At 40.0% G+C, this 23,610-nt stretch overlaps 1 protein-coding gene across 2 annotated transcripts; it reads right to left on the bottom strand.

Annotated features, from left to right (window-relative positions):
• Nucleotides 1-523: 523 nt before the first annotated feature.
• On the bottom strand, nt 524-23,059 carry NRDE2 (NRDE-2, necessary for RNA interference, domain containing). Of its 2 annotated transcripts, XM_015865349.2 has the most exons (14): nt 22,498-23,029; nt 16,631-16,739; nt 15,401-15,589; nt 15,122-15,271; nt 14,089-14,551; nt 13,456-13,858; nt 10,515-10,648; nt 8,634-8,757; nt 6,839-7,014; nt 5,788-6,174; nt 3,863-4,791; nt 2,523-2,661; nt 1,795-1,866; nt 524-1,178 (listed from the first exon to the last, which is right to left on the bottom strand). In XM_015865349.2, the coding sequence occupies exons 1-14, from the start codon at nt 22,574-22,576 to the stop codon at nt 1,053-1,055; spliced, it is 3,480 nt and encodes a 1,159-aa protein (XP_015720835.1). In that variant the 5' UTR covers nt 22,577-23,029; the 3' UTR covers nt 524-1,052. The 2 variants fall into 2 exon arrangements, with proteins under 2 accessions (XP_015720835.1, XP_032301051.1); XM_032445160.1 differs by lacking the exons at nt 524-1,178; nt 1,795-1,866 and having other exon boundaries at nt 2,527-2,656; nt 22,498-23,059.
• Nucleotides 23,060-23,610: the final 551 nt, after the last annotated feature.

Below are 23,610 nucleotides of genomic sequence, written 5' to 3' on the forward strand. Positions count from 1 at the left end.
AGGTTGCAGGGCTTTGTTTTCCACGTAATAGGTTCTTAACAGCTGAGCAGCTCTGCACTGTTTTGGTGCTCTCACTGCCGGCTGTTGCTTTGTCCTGTAACCCTCTGAAGCAGTGTGGGGTGCTCAATAGCTGCAGGTTCTCTGTGTCCGATGGTCCAACTTTGAGTACTGGAGTGTCAGCAGAAGGGATGCTAAATGCAGTCGTTTATGTATTTTTGTATATTACCTTACCAAATAAATATAGCATAGTGATGCTGTTAAATCACTACCATATTTCATACTCTTTATCCATGAGTATGCCCAAAGTATCTTGGATTAGCAGCTAGTTGTTAAGGTCATGCTTTCACTATTATGCTTTCTTTGGTGAGGACTAAATGCAGAACAGACCTTTGCTTCTCTCGTGATTGCTTATATTTGGGCTGAGAGAGTAATGGGTTACGCAGACTTCATTAAAAATGGGCTGCACTGAGATGGACTTCAGACATAATTTCATTTTAAAATTCACAGATTAAGATAACTCAAGTTCCATTTGAATTATAAAAAACTTAAGGTATTTATTTCCTAAATATTCATATTAAAGCAGACATTTATCAAAACATCCCAGTACAAGTCCATAATGGGTGTCTGTTGAAGACAAGATTTGGCTTTTACCAGCTGTTTGTGAACAGATGTAACGTGCTACAGCTTGGTACTTATATACACTCATACCAAGCTGAAAGAAATTACTCAGATCTGCCAGTTGGAGGAGAGCAGAGTGATCGTGGAGCAGGTGTTTATGTCCTGTGTAGCCACCAAACTACAGTCAGCATGTATGGAATCTCTGCTGAACTCCAGGGAATTTATCTTCAAACAGTACAATAAGAAATGTGGGCAGTGTTCAACATGACTGTGTTTGTAAGAGGGTGTCCTGTGGAAGCCAGCGCTGCTTCAGTGAGCGGATGTGTTCTTAGGGGAGGAAGTCAGTGCTCAAGTCACAACAGGTTCTTGTTTGAAGGGAGTTGTAGGGGTTAGTTTTAGAACTGGCTTTGTATTTTCTTCATCCTTATCTTCTTCTAAACCTCCAGTAGTAGATCCAGCTCTTCCATAGGTACCCGCACTCTTAGTTCTTTTTCAGTCATGAGATCAAGTGTCTCCTGCAGCTGCTCAGGAAAGTACTCCACTGCGTCCATGTACAGTACCTAGAAAGGCAACGAGAGAATGAGAACTTCTCATCAGCCATCTTTCTGTCAGAGCATCACACGTAGGGGAAGCAGGCAGACGTGCAAACAAGCCTATAGCAAGGATACAAGAACAATCACAAGCTGCTTAAAGTTAATACAAACAACAATTGTATATTCACATTAATATAGCTGTTTAACCAAGCATGTTCAACTCTTACTGAGTTAAAATGAAGTATTGACCATGATCGTTTGCAGCAGATACAGATGCCACTTGGGGGGTTACAGGTGCTCTTGAGCAAGTTCTCTATTAGTTTAACTTTCCTATGCGCTTCTGCTACCACTGTGCTAATGTTAAGCATGATTTGCCAGATGCAGCCGCCTCTGGATCACAGAGAGGAGTGTATTCTCTCCTCATCTCGCACAGCGCCCTTCTGTGCTGACCACTATGGTTGTCTCCACTTCAGATGTGTATCCTTTTTGCAGGAAGTCTTACAGTAGTTCTGCTTCAGAAAGGTCTGCTTCCGTTTGCACGCTGCTCATAATGGTAACTTGGTAACTACTAAATTATTACTTTAAGAGAAAACAGAACTTTGAAAAGTAGGGTAGAAATAGGCTTTTTTATTCCCATGCTTACCTTTGCCCAAGGACAGTTCTGAATGGCTTTATAAAACAATCCTTTACTTCTTTCTATTTTTCCAACTGAAACCTATGTGAGGAGAAGAGCATTCATGTTTCAATACAGGAATGGCTGACATAATAGAACAACTGTTTTAGAGAAGGAAATTACTACCACAAAGCACGGTGTTCCTCTGTTGAGGAGCCCTTACTGCTGCAAACCAGTGAAGGGACACAAAGATTGGAACATCTCTCCCCATGAGGGAGGCTGAGGGAGCTGGGAATGTAGAGCTTGGAAAGAGCAGGCTCAGGAGGATCTTAACAGCACAAAGTAAATGAAGGGAAGGTGCAAAGAGGACTAAGGCGGCTCTTCTCAGTGGTGCCCAGTGCCAGGACAAGAGGCATCGATTGGGTACAAACTGGAATACAGGAGGTTCCATCTGAACATCAGGCAGCACTCCTGTATTGCACACGTGCCTGAATGCTGACACGGGTTGCCTGGAAAGGCAAGAAATTGTCAGCACCTACATGAAACCACAGTGCCAGAAGCTACTGCTCCTTCTAATCCACACCAATTAAATTCTCCTTAACGCTGCAAACAACAAGCAGCATTACAATTCAAAAATGTATCACCTTGAAAACATAGGCAGCATTTCATGTTGGTTTTTTTCACATGGTATTGTATATACTGTGCTGATGAGAAATTCCAGATGTGATAAAATACAGTGAAACATACACTCTTCTTACCAGAAAGTTCAGATACATTCTCCACAGCAATGGGCAGTGGGTGCCATTTTCACTCTGAGTCGCGTGTTCAAATAGAGAGATAATCCTATTTGTTAACCCAGTTTCAGGAATAGTAGAAAATACTTCCCCAACATCTGCCCTGGAACACAGAGGGGGGAAAGCAGAAAAACACATCACTTAGACACAAGCTAAAGACCACGTCCAGATGAAAGAGGGTAAAAATCAAGGTACTGTCTCTGCTCACATAGTGCTGTATGGAGACAGGGGTTTTCACTGCATGCTACCAACTGAATGTTACAGAACATATTTGTAGTGTTTGGTTGGTCTAATCGATGCTTTTCTAAGTAGGAAAATCCATTAGAAGCAGATAAAAGAAAGAACTGTTCAGTGTTTGCAGAACAGCTCCTTCAAATGGAGTAGAAAATTTCTCTGAGAACAGTGACCTGCTCTCATCTGATCTTACACCACCCGCCTTAGTCTCCATTCAAGATGATGCATCATTTGAACCCTGGCACAACATCCCAAATTTGAGCCCATGTCAGCAAAGTGCCTTTTGATGTCTACCTACAGCCGATACAGGCCGCCTTATTTTGATGTTTGCATTGGGAGAAGGAGCCTGTGGCACTCAGGGCCGTCTCACTGTGCGTTTTCCTTGACTCAGAGGTCATCTCTCTCTGCAGTAGCTCAGCTCTACTCTTACAACATCCAGCTTGTCCCTCTAGAAAGGTAATCTATGGGAATAGCCATACCAGCAGAGAATGATTCAGGCACCTCGATTCCTCACAACTCCAACCCTTTCTTCCTTTCCCATGAACAAAATACTTGAGCCCAGGAAATTTCCAGCATCTTCTACCTAGCAACAGCTCCGTATGACAACTGTACTCAAGTACTCACTATGGAAACAGATCTGCCACAACTGTGCTGTGACAAGTGAAGTAGGGCAGTGAGCTCAGCAAGAAGCTGTGATGCAGCCCTGTGTTACAGTACTTCCTTGCTGGATGTACTGAAATGCAGCCATTTCTAAGCTTGTATCTACTTCGACCATCTAAGCAGACAGAGCTAATTAAAAGCTACTTGAAGATGTGCACTGTCCTGATGTCAGTGCTAAGCAGTCAAACACAAGCAGCACCATCTGATCCAGCAGAAAGGGCGTGAGACTAAAATCTAGCTCTGTAATTCTGTTCAGGATTCTGTCCCGCTGTTCAGCCTTGGACAAAGAGCCCTGCCTAGTCACAGCTGCTTCACCTGCAAAATGAGAATGATAACAGCGTCTTCTCTCCTGTAAAGCAATCAGATCCATTAGAAGAAATGCACAGTCATAATGAGCTGCAAGATATTACCTCTGGACATTCTCAATAAGTTTTTTTCTCATCTGCTCTGCTTGGATGGCAAACAGCCACGGCTCTAAGGAGTTAGTGGACCTTGTGACACCATCAAAAAACCTTCGTGCCTTGCTAGCACTGTGAGACTTCCTCTGGCTCTGGATGTATGCTCTCCATAGAGCCTGGTTGCTAGGAAACCATTTGAGGGCCTCTGTTAGAGCTTCTCGCAAAGGATTCAAAGGATAAACGCTAATTTTCATGTGGAATCGGAGTAAATTGGCACGCAGCAGTGTGACAGCCTCGAGAGCAGTGGGAGAATGCTGAATGCTGGGAGTCTCTGCAGCATTCTCACGTTTCTGTGGATGAGGAGCTTCAAGCTTTTCTAAAGCCTGCGCACACACTAATTCTGCAGCATCAATTCCGACAGTCAAATACTGGAACACTGTGTAACAGCCAACTAAGTTAACCAGTTGATTAGAATGACTTGTCCGGTCCTGATCAGAAACCGGTGCTTTATTTAAACAATCTTGCAGTGCATGCTCGTATGTCTTACGAGCTTTCAAGACACTGACAGATAACACTTGTCCACTGTAGGGTGCGTATGGTCTGCTTTCAGCCAATTTGGTCAATATATGCACAGCACGTGAGGTAACAGCTCCTTCTAGACTTTGCAGTAGCTCCACTTCCAGCTGAGCATAAAGCAGACTGAGGCTGCACAGCTGGGGGCTCTTCAGTCCTCCTGTCCCTGCTGTGCAAAGGGCTGTGTCAAACACCTTCCTAGCATCATCAGTGTTACCAAGCAGCCATTCCAGGTAGGCGTAGAGTTTCCAGAGAGCAAGGTTATTTCTGTTGTCAGGTGCTTTAAGGAGATTCTTGGCCAATTTTTTACTTTTCCTCCCTTGAGCTTTCAGCTTCTTCTTCTTTTTTGTTTGGATACACTGAACTACCTGCAGGGGAGAATAAACAGAATGTGTTTTAAGAGAGGTGAGAGAAGGGAAACCAAAAATATACTGTAAGATTTGACTGTTGTTTTTTATTTCATTGCTGTCTTTGATTTCATATTGTTCCATATTTCACCACTGGCCAGATCTGTTGCTATTGAGTAAAGCTGTCAGAGTTGTGTGTCATCAGCTCCCTTCTACACACCTAAATTATGCAGGCTTATCATTCTCATGCTTGGCACTGCATACCTTAAATAGTATCAAATGCCACTCATTTAAAAGGCCAAACAGTCAAAAAAGGAGCTGCTAAGCTGCAGTGGTTCAGAACAAAATATGAGATGCAGGTAGATGAAGCTTATGACCAGCACAATTAAACCTTCAAGTAGCTTTCACAACAGAAATGTGTTGGGGGGAGGTTTGGATAGTCTTTGGGCCTTGTCTCTTGACAGGGAACTTCTCCATATGGTAAACACAAAGTTTCTCAAGTGCTAAGAGGACAAACTTGAATTCTGTGGGCATCTATTTGAACAGGTTTATGGAACTAAATCCATGCTCAGGTGATAAGGTGTTACTTCCTCCAATAGCACTGCAAATGTAACTTGTATAGGAAGTAGTGGGTTTCCTGATCAGGTGATCATACCTTGGTATGGGGGAATATGCACTTCAAGGAACACTGATGGAAGTACTTGGCTCACACACTTTGCCTTGTAAAAAATGACTTGCATCCATTCTTGCCAAGCATATGAAGTATCACATGGCAGGAGACAATATACTAACATCCACCCAAGACTGCAACAAATATTTTATTCCATGAAAATATGCATCTATAGAACACAGACTGAAGAACAGGGTTTGTTTCTTTCCTTTTCTTAGTTGACATCAATCACTTTGAATACTCAGTCCTATGAGACTTAATTTTCCTCAGTATTTATTTTACTTGAACGTAAACACACAAGCAAGTTTACACATCATAAAAGCAATTATATGCAAATTCCTCCTTACCTTCGATATTTCATACTGTAACCAACAAACGGACAGGTTTGATTTTTCCTTTCCTGAAAACAGTGGGGATAGAGCATGAAAAACATTCTGTATGAACTCCTCTCCATCTTTACGGTGGCCTATATGATGTCTCCTCCTTTGCATTGTGTCCATGTGACCAATACTGCTGAATCCAGAGAGTGGCGTATCAATACAAGTCAGTGGCTTTTCATCAGAAAGCACATTGTCAAAGATATTATTTTCATCCATGGCAATATAGAGGCTGGGAGGAAAGAGTTTATTTATACATGGAACCCCCAGGAATTGCAAAAATGAATACAGTAATTGACGCTGAATGTCTGGATTAGAAAGCTGGATTAAAGATGGCCCAAGATCATCAAATAATACCTAAAAATAAAAACAAAATCAATTAATTTATGCAATCAAAATTCAACAAATCTGCAACTTAAGTAACTAAAGAAGCTTTTGTAGCCAATAAAGATTTATAATTACTATTAAATAGTAAGGAATTTGATTCAAATTAAAAACAGATGAGTGGAACAAGCAATGCATTTTTCCAGTCATGTTTTAAATCTACCAAGAGACTTCTTTGTCCTGGAATATCAAAGATCTCTACAGGAACCTCATGCAATACAAGTCTAGGGAAGATACTGATGAGGCCATTTAACGCAGTTTTAGTTGAAAATCAATGTCTGACTTGACCCATCTCCCAAGAAGAAAAAGTTTCCAACGATCTGACTTGAAGCTAACAGCAGGCAACAGAGCCTTTGTGTATTCAGTGCAGGTATCTTTTTGAACAGAAGATCTGTGGCGTTTCTTATCTGTGAAACATGAGGGAAACCACAGAACAGCAAAGGCAGACTGTTTGCCTACAGCCCTTTCCTAAGTTTACCAAAGCACCCCCGAGGATTTCAGCAGAGTCAGCATCAAACCTCGGGTGGATTTTGAATTGCAAACAAATGAAAAAAGAAAAAGAAAATACCCATTGGCAATGAACCCAAATGCAAGGGTAATTTTTTAACCACCCCTTGTTTTACTCAGTTAGAGTGACCTGTCTTTCTGGATCTTCACAGTCTTCTTCTGCTTGATTTTTGGTTTTGTCTGGCCTCCAAGGTAACCAATGTCTTGATTCACGAGAATATTCAATATCCATCCAAATGTGCCACTTGGGGCGAGTTTTATCCTTTATTTCTTCATCCTCATCTATCTCTTCTTCATCATCATCATCTAAAAACAAATCAGGACACCCCCCACAATATGGTATTATTAAAGAAAAATTAATCTACCAAATGTACTTGACATACAATATAACTACTTTAAAAATATAAACAAATACAGTGTTAATAAACCAGACATATGAAAGCGCTGGGCATTTTCACATCAGAGCTCTGAGTTTCAACACCAACTCTGCAGAGTTTCTAAACTTTCTGAACAAGTGAATCAATGTCAGCATTCCAACTCTCACAGAGAATAAAATAAAGTGCCAGCAGGCTGTGGGACACCTGACAACAGCAGTTTAGAAGCAGCAGCCAAGAGCCAGTAGCTACCTTTTCATGCAGCATAGGTTCTTCACTTCATACCTGAGAGTGCTATCTCAAATGTGTTTTATGAATATTCATGTGCGTAAAACATACTGACAAAAACGCTCTAAGTAAAAAATATTATGATGTCAAACATTAAAAACAATGCTTGGCAATGTTGCTTTAAAATACCTAGTATTTTCAAAACTGTAAGCAGCTGTAACAGAAGCAACCAATGAGGTCACAGAATCACAGAATCACAGAATCACAGAATTACCCGGGTTGGAAGGGACCTCAAGGATCATGTAGTTCCAACCCCCCTGCCTAGCAGGGCCACCAAACATACACATTTACTAGATCAGGTTGCCCANTCATGTAGTTCCAACCCCCCTGCCTAGCAGGGCCACCAAACATACACATTTACTAGATCAGGTTGCCCAGGGCCCTGTCCAACCTGGTCTTGAACACCTCCAAGGACGGGGCATCCACAACCTCACTGGGCAGCCTGTTCCAGGACCTAACAGGTCAAACAGATACAAAAAGGAGTGTCTAACCACATCCTACTTTTGATGATCCCAGACACATGTTATTTGAGTGTTTCTGTGACAGCAATATGTTAATTCTGTGCTGTAACTGATGAGCACTTGTAAGTTAAGTAAAGATGTATCTGTTTAAGAAATAGTCCTTCACGTGAAGGGAAGCACTGTAGATGGCAGAACAGTGTGGGAGTAAGCAGCAAGGAGGCAACTTTTGCATCCCTTTTTGAGATAGCAGCCTTCACTTCCCTGTGACATAGGGACATGTTCCCTGTCCCAGAAGCACTCCAGTCAGGTGAAGAACCAATTCCTTTATTCTCAGTGTCACACAGAGAAAGACCAAGTTTTCCTTTTATTGCTAATGTGTTATTTGCTGTAAGGAACCAAACTCATATGCTCCTACAATTAAAACAGGAAATGTGTAGGCAACTATCATCTAAATACTATAATCCTACCTGCTCTATGTGATAACAGAGTCTTAAGGAAAGTGGCTTCCTTTTACTTTAGATGGGCATAGGTCTGAACCAAACAGTTGTGCCTTTCAGATCAGAGCACGGGATATCCCTTCCACTCTCCCCCATTTCTCTTCCCTAGGAAGGACAATAGCATGCCATAAACAATGTGGGACATAAAACACTCAGACGCATTTTTCCTCGTGAAGTGTGATAGAGTTCATCTTGAGCTTGCTAATGCTTCTATGCAAGAATATGAGCAGAAATAGCTTGCATCATTCTAAATGAACTTTTTAGATCAAATGGATGCTCAGCTACACATATTGACTTGGACGTACCAGGATTGTCAACAGCAACCCAGCCACCCTTTTCTTGTTGGTGCATCCATGCTCTCCAGCCTCTTGCTCCTTTTTCTCCAATTCGTGGTTTTCCACTATCCCAAAAGGGCTCAAAGAATTCCACCTGTTGTTTTTGGGCAGGGGGAACAAGAACAGAACATGCTTAGAAAAATAATTTTTGCTCTAGTACAGACACTGACTGAATCAACTTAGGTTGTATCTAAAGACCTTGTCAGATGCTGCTTAACAATCTGCAGCAACTCAAATATGTGTGTGACACAGCACAGCTGTCATCAGCTGTGCTTATTAATGCAACGATCATTTTGAAAAGGTATTAAGCTTTACAGAAAGCAGAAGACTTTTTATTTGTCCAATGTTCTGTGAAGATTCTTTGAGGATAAGGATCTGAAGTCCCCAGGATGGGGCTTTCTAAATCCAAATTTGCCCTCCTCTCATCTTTTTTTGGGTCCATGAAGAAACTGGTTCAAGGAGTGATGATTCAGATAACCATAACTGCTATGGCCAAATCAAAATGCTACAGTCAGACATAAATATGACGGGATTGCGATAAAGAAGAAAAGGTCAGTTAAAGCCTATCATCTCTCAGGTTTCAAGATGATCAAGAACCTCAGGGCTTTTTTCCAGTGAGTCCAAAGTCCATGGTTCTGGGCCTAACTCTGTCAATGCCTGCGTGCAATCCATCTTCTTTAGATTCAACTCCTACCCTGATTTCTGTATACTTACCTCTAATCACCATCTAGTCTATTAAGTGCTTCTACTGCGTACCAAACCTTGGAATGAACAATGATATGGGACTCAAATTCAAATGTTAACAACAAAATTTAACAAACAGTAAGCCATCAACATATCAGAAAATGCACAGTTTACAGCAACTGCAAAATCTAATTTCTGCTCCTTATGGATTTATTCTTTGCAACGAGTGAGAAAGCAAATTATGGAAACAGTACAGAAACAACTAATCCAGGACTGAGTCATAATGTTTCTAAAAGAAGACAGAATTAAAGATGTTCCACCAACTGTAAATCTAACATTTTCTTATTTTCAATAGTTGCACTTCCCAGGCCTAGACACTGTCCTTTCATTCTGGTTCGTTTCCATCTGCATTCTTGTGACTTTTTGAACACTACAAAGAATCGTACCATTTTTTGTACGACTAGTGTAACTCAGATTTTTTGTGTGTACATTATAGCTGTAAGCTACACCAAATCTACCATCCTGCACAATAATTGAAGTCTAAACTTTTGGGACTTTAAGAGGACACTGGTATTATCTAAACTCCAACATCACTTTCCTGGTAGTCAGTGGAGTTAATTTAGAGAGCAAATAAAATGGTAGCTAAGTAGCAGATGCTGGGGAAGGTGGGGTAAGAAAAGGATTTCTAATATTACCCAATTTCTGTCACTTACAGCAAGCTAACTGCCTAGCTGGTACCTTCTCTACGCCAGTGGTTAAAAAAGAAGTAACTCCCAGCAATTCAGTGGGATGATGCTATGCTGGCAATGGCTCACTCTCTGAACATTAGCTGACTGTTACTGGGGCCTGTGCCTAACAATCTCAGCAAATCTAGAGAAAAGTGATTTAATACTTACTTAGGAAATGCTGGATGGAATATCATGGGACATGGACAACTAAGAGATGCTTTAAAGCATGAAGGTGCTCTTAATGTATGTGTCAAAGAATTACTGAGAACATACAAAGAATAATCTAAGAAAGGCAACAAAAACTGTCCAGAGCAGAAGGTTCTAATTTATAAGTCCTATCAGCTTTCTCTATCAACAGCAGAACAAGACAACAACGGCTACTTTGTGAACAAGTAGGAAAAGCACAAGGACATAGATAGATTTAAATAGAAATTGCTACCTGTCCCTTTGTTGGCAGATCCTTTACGCTGTCAGGTTTAAAGAAAGTGAAGTCAATCAGAGCCTGAAACAAAGACACTGCCTTCTCGGAGTGGCCAGCTTGTCTCAGAAAGTGGCACTGCTGAATAAATATAGCTGCAAATTAAAGGAGATGAAGTGTTAATATTCCAAAGAGATTTTGTTGTGGAGTATTTTATTACAACTTACAAATATATAAAAACATAAATGAAGTGCTGTGCGGTGTAATTGTTCTGGAATGCTATGTGGTGCTCAGGGATGTGATTTAGCAGAGGGTTGTTAGGGTAGTATGGTTAGGTTGTGGTTGGACTTGATGATCTTTAAGGTCTTTTCCAAGCTGAGTGATTTATGGTTCCAAAAACTGGTTCTTTTATCTATCTATTTATATTAAGTGTCTTACCTCTTTTGTCTTAAATTCAGACTTATATCAGATGCGTGCACACAAAACTGGGAATTCAGGTAAAACATACAGAGTAGGCATTTAAATAAATTGTCCTGGAAAGCCATCAATTGTTTCTGATAATGAAGAAGGACTTAAAGGGATTCCTGAAGGTATTTAAACAACAAGAAGTGTGTGTAGTTCACCTAACAAATCCTCCAAAGTATTGTAAGCCGTTTAGGCAATTTTCCCATCAATTCTGGTATCTAATTGCCACTGGGAAATAAATGTTTCCTCGCTAATGAACTTTGATGAAAATTTTCTGATTGAAGAGATTATCTCATCAGGACTCAGTGCTAAATGGAAGCCAAAAATAAATGATAACCTTAGATTTTCTGCATGATAAAAAAAAAAAAGCAAAGCGTATTTGAGGCAATAAAAAGATGAGCATTTTTGTTGATAAATGCTGAAGGCATCACAAATGGGTACTTGACTCAGTCCCTAGTGCTAAGACACTGTTGCAGATGAACCTAAAAGATACGGATGTTTCTGGCCAAACCTGTACATACAATTTTAGAAGTAGGACAACCTTCCCACTGCAAAGCCTGACAATGCTTATTTTCACTTGCTTTACATTCCCAGGCCCCAATACATTTGAAATGTAACAAATTCTATTAAACATTTAATAAACCGGCCTATAATTTTAAAACTAAGCTTGCCTTCTTTCTTAAAACTTAAAATTAATTAATTAATTAATTAAATGATTAATTAATTAATAAAATTAATTGATTTTTTAAGAAAATTAAATTTTCTTTAAAAAATTTAATGTTTTTAAAGAATAATTCTTTCCAAACACAATCCCATGCACTGCATGGAACTGCACACTAGATGGCACAGTCCAACACTATTTCAAATCAGCTCTTATATTTTATCATAATCAAAGGTCAAAGGTTGAAGATAAATTCTACCATTCATCTACAGTGCTATTCCTCTTTAACTGGTGAAATTCTTAGTGCATTTATGTTAACAATAAATAAACAAAATTTTCCTAATACATAAACTATCAGCTGAAGAACTGCACAGGTGTTGTAGAAGAACAAGCAAACAAACAACCAAAGAACCAAAGCTCCTGTCAGACCAAGAAAACTCCACACTGGAAGTTTCTCCACTCCGTTACAGTGTTAATACATAAGTAGAAATTAAGAGTGAACAGAAACTCGAGGAGAGTTGATTTTCTTTTCAAACTGTCTATAAGGGTAGACGTGTCAAGAAGGAAGTTTTCTGAAAAGGACAATCAACATAAAAACACTCAATTAGTTAAAGAGATGATAGAAAACAAGTTTCTCCTAGCAGAGTTACCAAGACATTTATGTCCTACACAGGGAAAAATGAGAGAAAAACCATTCTGTTTGCAGAATACAGGGGGCTGAATAAAACGTCTGTCCTGAGAAACACTCATTGCAATTGGTGAACAAAGTGACTGAAATATTAGAAATCAGAGACAGTCCGACCAATTAGAAAATACCAGGCAGTATAACAACCACCTGCCAGCACAGGACTTCTCCTTTACAGCACATTGTCCAGTGCTTGATCCACGATGAATCAAAAAGGAGACCATAACAGATCTGAAATTGAAAACAGTTCATAACCCAGCATCTCAATCTTACAATCCCAGACTGGATGCTATGTAACAGATGACAGCATCATTCCTCAAACAGCAGTTACAGGATTAGGACAAAAATAGAGATTTCTTCAGCTATACTACAAATGAAGAAGCATGGTCAACATCACAATAGTCAAATAAATCCATGTTCATGGTGACGGTATTATTTCCCCCTCGGTGTGTTCATAGATTAATGATCACAATGACCCTTTGAGGTACGGAAGCATAATTGAAATGCGATATGTTACATTCATTTGGCTCCAAATAAATTCAGAGGCTGTGCCAGAACTGAGCAGAACCTGCTTCTTCCCTGGATCCAGTCCAGCATCCTACCCATCTGACTAACTATCCTTCTAGGGATAATTATATAATAAACTTTAACTTGTAGATAAACGCATATAATAAATACAAAAGCCACAAGTATATGGTGTTACAGTTCAGGGTTCAGAATCTACTAATTGGGACTCACAAGAAAACTTAATATCCTTCCATTTTCTTTTTTAAAGTAATTAATGAATAACCTTTTGTACAAAAGGAATTGCTGCTTTCACAAGCCATCCTTTTTGTTTTCTTTATACACTTTTTAAAGATAAAAGCACTTTTCTTGGCTGTTGACTGCATTTCTTCAGCCATGACAGTTGTACCATAAACTACTCAGCACATTAGACTTTTCTAGATGTTACATCGCAAACTCTACAGGGAAAGGAAGCATCTGCTCCATCCATATTTGGGTGGAGTATCTGCTTCAATTCTCTGCTAAAAACTCAAGAAGAGCACAGAAATTCCCATAAAAAACAGGAAATTCTATTCTTCTAGGGAATGTAGTCAACTCCTATGAAGACCTTTCCAATAGTAACACAAAACAGAGAGAAAGAACCTTACCAAGCATAGCTTCTTCTGTGCCAGGCAGTGGAGGATGTGATACCATGCTGCCATCCTGTACAGCTGCCAGGGTAGTCAAACATTTTCCATAGAGGCTATTGATTTTTGAGACAGAAAAGGTACTGAATTGACTTTGGCAGAACAGGAGATATTTCTTCCACAGCTCTGGATTATTGGGATGTATGAAGATCAGCTTCTGCCATTCTTTGATCACAGCTGGTGATTCCCAGAATTCCGTGCAAACGTTCAGCCTGGCGAGTTTCAGCTCAACGTTACTTGGATTGCTTTCAATTGCCCTCTCTAAAATAGCTAGTTTCTTCTCCAAGACTAACTTCAGTGATTTTCTTCTTACTTCCTGCTCTCCCGTACTGGCATAAGGGCTAGGTCCTCTCATTAATTCATCCTTTAAACAAAGCAAAGATTGTGCTAAAATTAGGAAGAATCATCACGAGAAGAATACTGACACTTGTGAAAATGAATTAATAGCTCATTCTACATAGAAGATTCGTAGTTCTACACAAAGGAAAGTGAAATATAATGTTGTCGTGTCAAGCTAAATTACAAAATTACAAAACCATGACAAATGTTTGTGTACTTATTACTCAGAAATAAGCAATCTGCCAACATACATACCTGAAATGAAACAAAATTCATCCAAGCCTGAACATCTCTTGGGTTTTCTCTGACTTTCTTATTATGTTCTTCCACTTTTGCCATTAGAATGGGGTTAACATTTATCCCAGGCTCTTGAAACGCCTGCTGCGTATTTACAGGCTCATGTTCTTCACCTTTGTACCCTTTTCCTTGTAGCCACTCTGTAGTTGATGGATCATAAATCCCAAGAGGATTTACCTCTGTTGTGTCAGAAGGATCACTGGTTTCCGCATGGAAAACTGGTATAAATGCAGCTGGGTCAGATGGAGAACTTCTATTGCAAACAGGAATCCCATCTATGTTCAGAGTCTTCACATTGCTCTTTGAGAAGTAGCGCTCAGGTCGCTTCTGCAATTGCTTCTTTTCTGATGTTGGGTTGTCCCAAGCTATACACTGCTTCTTTGCATCTATGCCAAGACAGGACTCTCCTCTCCTTTTGTACCTTAGAAGGAAAAATACAATTAAACATCTTCTAAAGGACACAGTAGAAAAAAATAACTCATTTTTCAAAGAAAACATGAAAAAGTACATAAATTCAAATTGACTCAAATAACATAAGCACAGAGCTTCAAAAGTGCAGAAACTTTGCAAATCGCTTCTTACTTAATGCTACAATGTAATTATTTTTGCAGTGCCATCAGAATTTATACTATCATTCTAAGCTTCCTCTCAATTCAACAGCATGTCATGCTTGCAAAAGAACAAATTTTTCCTCCTATCACTTTAAGCCATCCGTGTAGATAATCTTGGACAAAGATGAACGATCCTGTCTACAACAAAACAAATGCTTAATCAAAACATGAAAATGTACTTTATTCCCTTTATTTCATGGCATCCTTTAAGATATTTCCACCCAATGCAAAGTTAAACTTAGAAACAAAGCTATTCAGATATTTTCTCATCTTTATACAAATCTGAATTGTCAAACATTTCACAGTCAGTCTCAATTTACCAAGTCTTGCAGGCATTCCATGACGGTATGAATATCAGTACCTCTGGAGATTTACTGTACCTTGCAATGTCCCCTCGATACAGGGATTTGTAGGCCCAGTTTGAAGGGTCTGATTTTTTGTCTATTCTGAAAGTTTCTTCTGTGAAAGCCTTGACATCATCCAGCCAAACAAAGCGGTTGCTGGTAAGATTTGATGTTTTATCATCTAGACTGATAAAAACAAGAAGTATATTCTAATTATTCATGTGCATATTCAGCATTTACAAAAACAAAATGCACTTCATTTCTGTAGTTCACAATAACTTAATTTAGCCAAGTATAGTATTACTAAGTACATACTTTGCTGCAGCTTTGTCCTTAATGTGCTTTGTGTCCAGGTCTGATTCACTGCTACTGGAGTCCCCCTTGGCTTTCTTTTTTGTCTTATAGTGGTGATGCTTTTTCTTTTTCTTTTTCCTCTTCTTACTTGACTTTTTCAGGCTTTCATCTGTATCACTTTCCCCTGATAAACCTGATCTTGAAGTACTCCTACTTGGAAACAAGCAAATTTGAGTAGTAAAACTCTAAAGAGGTATCACTGTAAGAAAGCTCATAATCATGTTCCCTTTTACATTTATTCTGTCTGTATTTTGAGAGAAGAGAGTTATCAGCAAGCCATACAATGAAATACAATAAATCTGCAGTAAATAACATTCAGTAAAATTCTGAAAATATATTAAAAAATAGAATACATGACTGATAAACAGAACTGTGATGGCATTTATCTCAAACAACACATGCAAATGTAAGCAGAATTATATGGAAAGAGGTATTCAACAGTGATTCTTATAATAAAGACATTTTGTCTCATTTCCACCAACAGTCAACATGAATATGAGAGCTGGTATCAGATTAAACATGACTAAGTTTTCATACTTGGCAACTACAACTGGATTCCATAAATTATTAGATTTTAGTTATAGTCCAGATATGTCAAGTATAGCAACTGTTCTGGCAAAGGTACTGAAACCAACCAGTCCTTCAGCAAACATGGTGCTGAGAGTACATTTTTGTCAAAGGATAAAATCAGCCACTTCAGTGATGAGCATGTTCCATGTGGCTGCACAATTTGATACATGTAATATCTCCTTAATTCAAATCTTTGACTAGTTCTTAAAAAGTAAAATAGTTCCTATGCTTGACTGTGAAATGGTTGATTGAACTGGTTTTCAAAGAATAATCACAATGATGATCCTTAATCTTTACATTATTTCAAGGGTCACAGGACATTCAGAAGCTAATGAAGAATCATCACTCAGCCCCCTTTCCCTGCCAAAATAACAAAGAATTAAACGTAGCTGTGAGAAAATGAAAATGGGAATTACGTAAGTATAATTTCTCATTATTTTAAGTTAAAGGACATGGAAGTGTTATTCATACTTCTATATATGACTCAGTTCAGGACTTTTAAAATAGTGAACAGTGGAATGAAAAGCGGCACTAAAAGCTCCTGATTTTGGTCTCACATAACAAAGGATAAGCAGGACATAAGAAAGAGGCTATTTAAAGAGATACTGAAGTATATTCTACCTGACTAGTGGTGATTTTTCAGGGGCAAGATTTGCAGCTTCTGTAGTGCGCTGATGCAGTAACAGGGCATCTTCCGTAGAGAAACTTGGATTACTAAGCCAGTCCAATTCTGCAGATAAAAAGATCAGTGCAAACTAATTTGCTGTGTTTTTTAAAGTTGGGAGGTTAATCTAGTCAACAGACAGCTAAATTTGCAGCAAATGTCACTAAGTCGTGAGGAATAGCTGAGCACTGGAAAGCAGCCATTCAGATTCCCATTTAGCAGAAGGTTGGGCTTCAACAAGGTAAAATGTTTAAGAGCTGGAATCTTCTTGCAACATCAATCTAAGCTCTTAGAAAGACACTATGTAACAATACCTAAAGGTTCATAGGGAAAGCAGATAACAATTTCAAATAGTGCTACACAGTTGGAACAAAGTAATCTCTCCCATACTCATTTAACATAGGAAGATTCTAATTTGGAGAGTAAAAATGGAGAAGGATATAATTAGTTGAGAAGTGTTAATGAATGTAATGCAACATATGCAAAGTTAGAAAATTACAAAATACACTTAACTCACTGTATGGAAAACATATTTAATACTATTTTACTGATAGGGACAACCATTCCTGATAAGAATACACAAATGTTTTATACAATGTTTTATACTTATCCATTTCTCTGGATTCTCAGTTCTCTACCCACTGTAATATCATTAACCTTTGAAACTGTGTGAGAAGACGCTGATGTTCATGTGGATGTAGATGGCATTTAGCATCTAGACCTCAGCCATGTCAGTCATTGGATAAGGTGCCGACAGGATGTGGTTCTTGCCATAACTTTACTGATATTAATATTCCTATTTTCATAAAGGAATCCTGTAAATTTCTAGGCGTGTGCAATTTGCTATCATTAAATGAGAAATGCTATATAGCAGAAGCACTGTGTTTAACCGCAGCCTTGCCAGTGCCCCCCCATGTGAGAGGACAAAAGGAACGCATTTCATCTTCACGCTCTTTACAACCATTTTTCCCTCCGTGTTCTTCCTGTCACATTTTTGTCTTTGTGCTTTTGACTACACTGACCCCTAATCCTTAAATAGCACTATCTCACTGTCTGCCAAGCCATACATCTCTCCTCCTTCAGACTATTTCTTTCAGAAATATCTCTTCATACCAAGATGCTTTCTCCTGTCTCGTGTCTCTGAATTGTTGTCCACAAAAGGCTGTAAAATGGAGCAGGCTACAGAGAAGTTTGCTAACCTAAGATGAACTCTCAAGTCCCTGTAATGGAGCACAGCTCCATCCTCATTCCCCAGCAGAGGGGCCCAGCCACATGGCAGCACCCCAAGCTCCTCACAGGTTGCTGAACCTTTGTGCTGGGGCGCTGGGTCACAGCCACACAGCGCAGTCCAACCCAACACCCTGCACAGCAGCGTGGGGATACTTCCCTCCAAGGAAATTCCTTAACCATTCCAGATGTGAAACACACAGGACTAAAATTCTAACATCTGAAAACTCCATCCCTAATTGAGGTAATTCAATAACTGTCTCCCAGCAGAGTGCTGCCTTGCACAGGAGATACCTCGAGTATATTAATTAAATGTGATGTTGATTTAAAAAACAGTAATGGCTATCTTCCATACATTCAATTATTTCTGCTCACGTTGGTATTGAAGGAGCAGGATAAAGGAATGCAGGAACAAAATGCAGCCCTACAATATTTTTCCATTGGTCACACTCTGGTGATCCTTACACAGACAAATTTAGAGAAGATAAATCAGCCCATAGAACTCCAGATTTAAGTCAATACAACTAATCTGTGCATAAGACCTTTTATTTACTTACAGAAATGAAGGGTAAGTCTTATTCCTTGAAAAAGAATCCATTGCTGTTTAGATTTGCCTGGTATCACCCAGTTCCACCCAACAAAGCAGGAACATTTACTGGTTGGCAGTCAGTGCTGTAAAGGCGTATGACTACAGAACTGTAACTCACCAGGCAGACAGATCTCCAAATCGTTCTATCTGTTTCAAAGACATGCAGAGCATAATCCAATTTGTCACTGGCCAGATCTTTCATAATGCACTCCAGACAAGAAAATATTCTCTGTAGCATTTGATAAACTGCCGTTTCTCTTTCCAATATGTAATAAGTCATTTACTAGTGTTATTTATTTTGGCAGGAATTTATTGTGATATAGTTCTGTACTGATCTGAATGAAGCATAATGGATCAAAACCACTTGAAATATATTAATACCAATACTCACGACACTTAATAAAACACTGGCTTAGGCTTGTCAGAGAAAAAAGGGTAAGTCAAAGCAAAATGAAGTTAAATAATTTCTTTTATAAGCACACAGAACTGTTGGGATGAGATCCAGAATTCAAGACTTACAGTATCCAGACCACTAGGAAAAAAGTCTCTGACATGTTAAAAGATGTTAGGTCAAGATCTTAAACATGGCATACATCACAAAAGAAGTTTTTCACCCATTTCAAAAGCATTGTATCTGGCCCTCCAATAATTAATGCAAGTAATGCATTTTTTTATATTGCTTAACCATATAAACATATTAGGTGCAGAATGCCCAAATAAGGAGAAAAAATGCCTGCGTACAACAACAGGTATGTTAGCTTTTATAACATTGAGAGTTAAGGCATTATGATTCCAAGTAATTTTCAAATGGAGATATAGGTCCTAAGCAGCACTAAGAGCATCGGTCTGCAAAACTAAAACAAAAGCAAAACAAACAAAAAAACCCCACAACCCACTGATATATACCTTTTTAAAACTAAATTATTTGTTAAATCTCTGTTCATTTTATCAGTTTAATCAAGAAAGTAGTAAAGCTTCAACTGCTTTAAAAGAAACAATAAAACCTGGGGCTGATCAACCATATAAATCTCCCTGAGGCACAACACACTCTTGAAGTCTACAGGTCAGTCCTGACAGCACCTATAGCTGATCTGGCAGAAGAGTGGAACACCACCTTTACATTTCTCTGTCTAGGAGGCTGATAGGAATCATGTTCTTACATGACGAGTGAGTTGGCAAAACTCCCACTTTTTCTTCTCCTTCAAAAGTCAGCAAATTAACCTTGCAGCTTACAAAAGAATAAAGCCTGGATTTCAGAGCTGTATCCTGCATCCTTCATACTGCCCAACACTGCCAGAGCTTCAGTAATTACCTGGATTCTCCAGACTCTTCTACTTCCCCACATCCCTTCACCACTGCCTGGCAGCAGGCAGCCTGTGCTGTACAAGATGCTTATTCATTGGCCAATGTGCGTATGTATGATCGATGCCAAGCAGTTTAATTCATGTTACAGCCTCTCTTGCAAGAGTGGCACTCACACAGATTTCTCTTTTCTAAGCAAGTGTAGGTTTTTGTCTATCTCTGGATTTGCCACTTTTACTTCCCACTCAAAATGAACTTTACTGAAAGGGTTAAAATTCCTGAAGCGGAAAACAGAGATAGTGAAGGAGCAGAACAGCAGACAGCAAACACCAGATTCATTTCCCCAGGAAATCTGCACTAAATATAGCAAAATAACATCTAATATCACCTATGAGTGATGTTAACAAACTTTTAAGATGTTGACTTAGCTTCACCTGTTACTCCCTTACTGATAGGAAGTCACCCACTACACCTGCTACAATACACTTGCAGTGGTGAGCATAAGCAATTTGTTGATAGCTCAAATGGGTGTTTCAATGCCTTACAGAAAACTCACCTTGAGAAATAGGGTTGTAAGCATTAATCCCTGATTAATCCCTGCCTGTAGCTTCATTCTACCTGAATGATGAGATCAAGCTGCATTTTTTAAATACTGAAGAATCACACAGCAGGCTCAAAGCCCTGCAGCACAGTCAATATGTCCCTGTGGACACATCAGGGAAATGGTCTGAATTCTCCAACTGCAGCGTTTTCTGAACAATTTAATCAAACTGACCTAATACTATGGAAAGAACTGAACCATTTTTTCCATTACGCGACACGCAAGCCCAAACTTCCTTGTAAATCTCTTAGCTGGATACAAACATTTCAAACATCAAAATGGATTCCAAACTTTAAATCCCACCATCTCAATGGTTTTGCTTGTCAGTTGTCAAAAAAAGCTTAGTATTCTGGCAAAACAGACCCATGTTCTGAGAGAACGTAGCAAATGAAAGACGTAAAACATTTATTTTGTGATAATACACATATACTCGTTATTCCATTAGGAAATATTACTTCTCAGAAGGGTGGTCAGGCACTGGAATGCACTGCCCAGGGAGGTGGTGGGTCACTGACCCTGGGGGTGTTCAAGGAACAACTGGATGTTGTACTGAGGGACATGGTTTAGTGAGAGCTATTGGTAATGGGTGAACGGTTGGACTGGATGATCTTTTAGGTCTTTCCAAACCTTGCTGATTCCATGATTCCTCTAGAAGCATCCAATGTATAGGGACAGTTTTCAAGAGTTACAGAGACTCAGGCTACTGATAAATTTGTAATCAAGCCTTTACCAAAAATGAATTAATCTTCACAACATAACTGTAAGAAAACGCATACAATATTACTTTGAACTCTAGAAGAGGCTGCAATTCAGCCATCTAGCAGGACAGGACAGATGTACAGCCCTACTTCTGTTTCAGAGAGCAGTTAGATTTATATAAATGGGCTATGAAAACTTGTAACAATGTCAGACTGAGGTGACAAGAGCAAAACGGCAAGAATGTTTGCATTACTACCTCAGCTTTTATGATAAAACTACTAAGCAGTCCTGAATGTATCACATTAAAAAACACATACTTGGCTTTCTCTGTATCATGATGGACTTTGGCTTCATATCAGCTCTGAGGAAACAGAACCCAACTATCAGAGATACTGAAGTTGCCCATCAAGTTCTCAAGTTCTCACAAGCTGAACGTGTGAAATTTGATATATGCCACCATAAATGTGGTTCTGAGTTAATACTTAATTTTTATGACTTATACTGAAACACGATACTAGAAAACTAAGTATGAAACTGGCTAAAACATAAAATGAACGAATGATGATCTCACTATTAAAGAAATCTCACAGCACTTCTGCTTGGCACAGCTGCTCCTCTCTTCCTAGAAGCTATAATTTGGGATCTTATTCCATCCACTGTTCCCTGCACCAAGTGTAATTACCAGAAAGGCTTCCCAGTGTGGCTAATGCATCTCTGTACCAGCAGAGATTGCAGTACCAACAGCTGCAACGCTTACAGGTAAACTGGTAAGGACCTGGCTGGAAGCTAACCCAGCCTGTGTTCCTGAGAGCCGTACATACTCACTGTGATTACTGGACCAAGTGTACAAGAAACTTACCCCAGACCAACAATTATCTTTGAGCTTCCCCTTCACTATGTAGAGTTCTTTACTCGTTTAATATAACTCACCAGACAGCAACCATGACAGTGAGAAATACAAACTGAATCATCATTCCAGTAATAACCTCCCAAAAATGATCCTTTGCAGCTCTAAATGTGACTAAGAAAAATTGAGATAACACAGTAAGTTCTGGTTTTTATGCTATCCGGGCTAGTAGGGAAAATACACTCGTTTGTTGCACAAGACAAAGCACACCTTCTCTAGCAGATCCAAAGCTGATGTGCTTGTACTTTCCAAACGCACACACACACAGCTCGCACGCGGAAGGCGAGGGCGGAGCCAAGGCAGGCAGACCCCTCCCTATAAAGCAGCGCTCACGGACCGCTCTCGGTCTCGGTTGTGCTCCCCGCGGAACGCACCCAGCACAGCGCACCGGAACGACCCGCCGGGACCGGCACGGCGCAGGAAGTTCCCCGGGCAAGCGGAAGGGCTCAGCCGGGCCGCGGAGCGCTGCCGGGAGGAAGAGAATTCGCCGTGACTTTACCTCTCCTGGAGCCCTCGCTGCTGCCGGCCGGGGCCTCCCCGGGCTCTGGGGCGCCGGCGAAAGCCGGGAACAAGGCCATGTCCCAGCGCGTCCGCGGTGCTACCGGCCCGAAGTGCCCCGCGGAGCAAGATGGCGCTGCGGCGCCGAGCGTGCTGGGAGCTGTAGTCCGCCTGCACGGCACCCAAAATGGCGGCCGGAGCACGGCTGTTGCTTACAGAGGGCTGGTAGGCTCGGTGCTGCGGATGTCCTGCACTATCCGAACTCTGTCCATAAGGAAGAACAGGGTTTGAGGCATACACAGACAGAGTCTGTCCCTCCACACCGCCCCGTTTTCCCTCATGCAGCACGCTGGGAGCAAACACTGGCTGCAGGTCTGTCTGGCCAGAGAGTCCATCCCAAATGGCGGTAGCAGAGGCTTAGGGGAAAATAACTATTCCCGTAGTCTGCATTTATATGTTTTCTAACCGGAGGAGATGCTCACCATGTTAAATAGCATCAATGAGCAAGCCCTCCATAAAGGAGACGGGATAAAAGCAGTCACTTTTATTCCTTTGCCATCTTGCACAGAATGTTTAATTATGAGCTGTGTGCACTGTGAGGAAAAATGCACGCATCCGTATTAATTTCTCCACACAGTTTTACACACCATTAAGATACTGAAGTTTTCTATCTTCTGGATGAACAGCCCTGTTTTGTTTTGCTGTTTTTTTATTATATATATATATTTTTTTTCTTTGCTTACCAAAGCCAGCTCTGTTTCTTAATCCTTGTTTCCAACCTTTAACCCGCTGTTACTCTGTAAGGTGTTATTCTTATTTTAACAACTAGAGAGAAGAATGTGAGGTAGTGGGAGAACAGGATTCAGAACAAACCAGTAGTCCTCATCGCTGGTAGTCTGGAAGTCATCAAATGTGTGTGGTTCAGAGGAGCAGGGCCTGACTGCCAACTTAGTGTGAAAAAAGCACTAAAATTTATGCTCACATGCTGATGTTGAGCAATGCATTTAAGTGTGTGAACATGTCAGATTTTGAAGTAAAACTTTAGGATGTGAAAAATGTAGTGTGTTAATATATAGAAATATATATCTACCTGAAACTGACACAGAAAATAGGA

Source organism: Coturnix japonica, chromosome 5 (assembly GCF_001577835.2).
Source record: "Coturnix japonica isolate 7356 chromosome 5, Coturnix japonica 2.1, whole genome shotgun sequence".
NCBI lineage: Eukaryota > Metazoa > Chordata > Aves > Galliformes > Phasianidae > Coturnix > Coturnix japonica.

Bases quoted from the DNA above. Each gene is read 5' to 3' on its own strand.
- NRDE2 (XM_015865349.2), bottom strand. From the start codon at position 22,576: ATGGCCTTGTTCCCGGCTTTCGCCGGCGCCCCAGAGCCCGGGGAGGCC. The intron at 6,175-6,838 runs GTCACTCTAACT...TTTTATTTTTAG, and splicing joins GTGAAGATCCAGAAAGACAG to GTATTATTTGATGATCTTGG. The intron at 2,662-3,862 runs GTAATATCTTGC...TCTGTGTTCCAG, and splicing joins CTTATTGAGAATGTCCAGAG to GGCAGATGTTGGGGAAGTAT.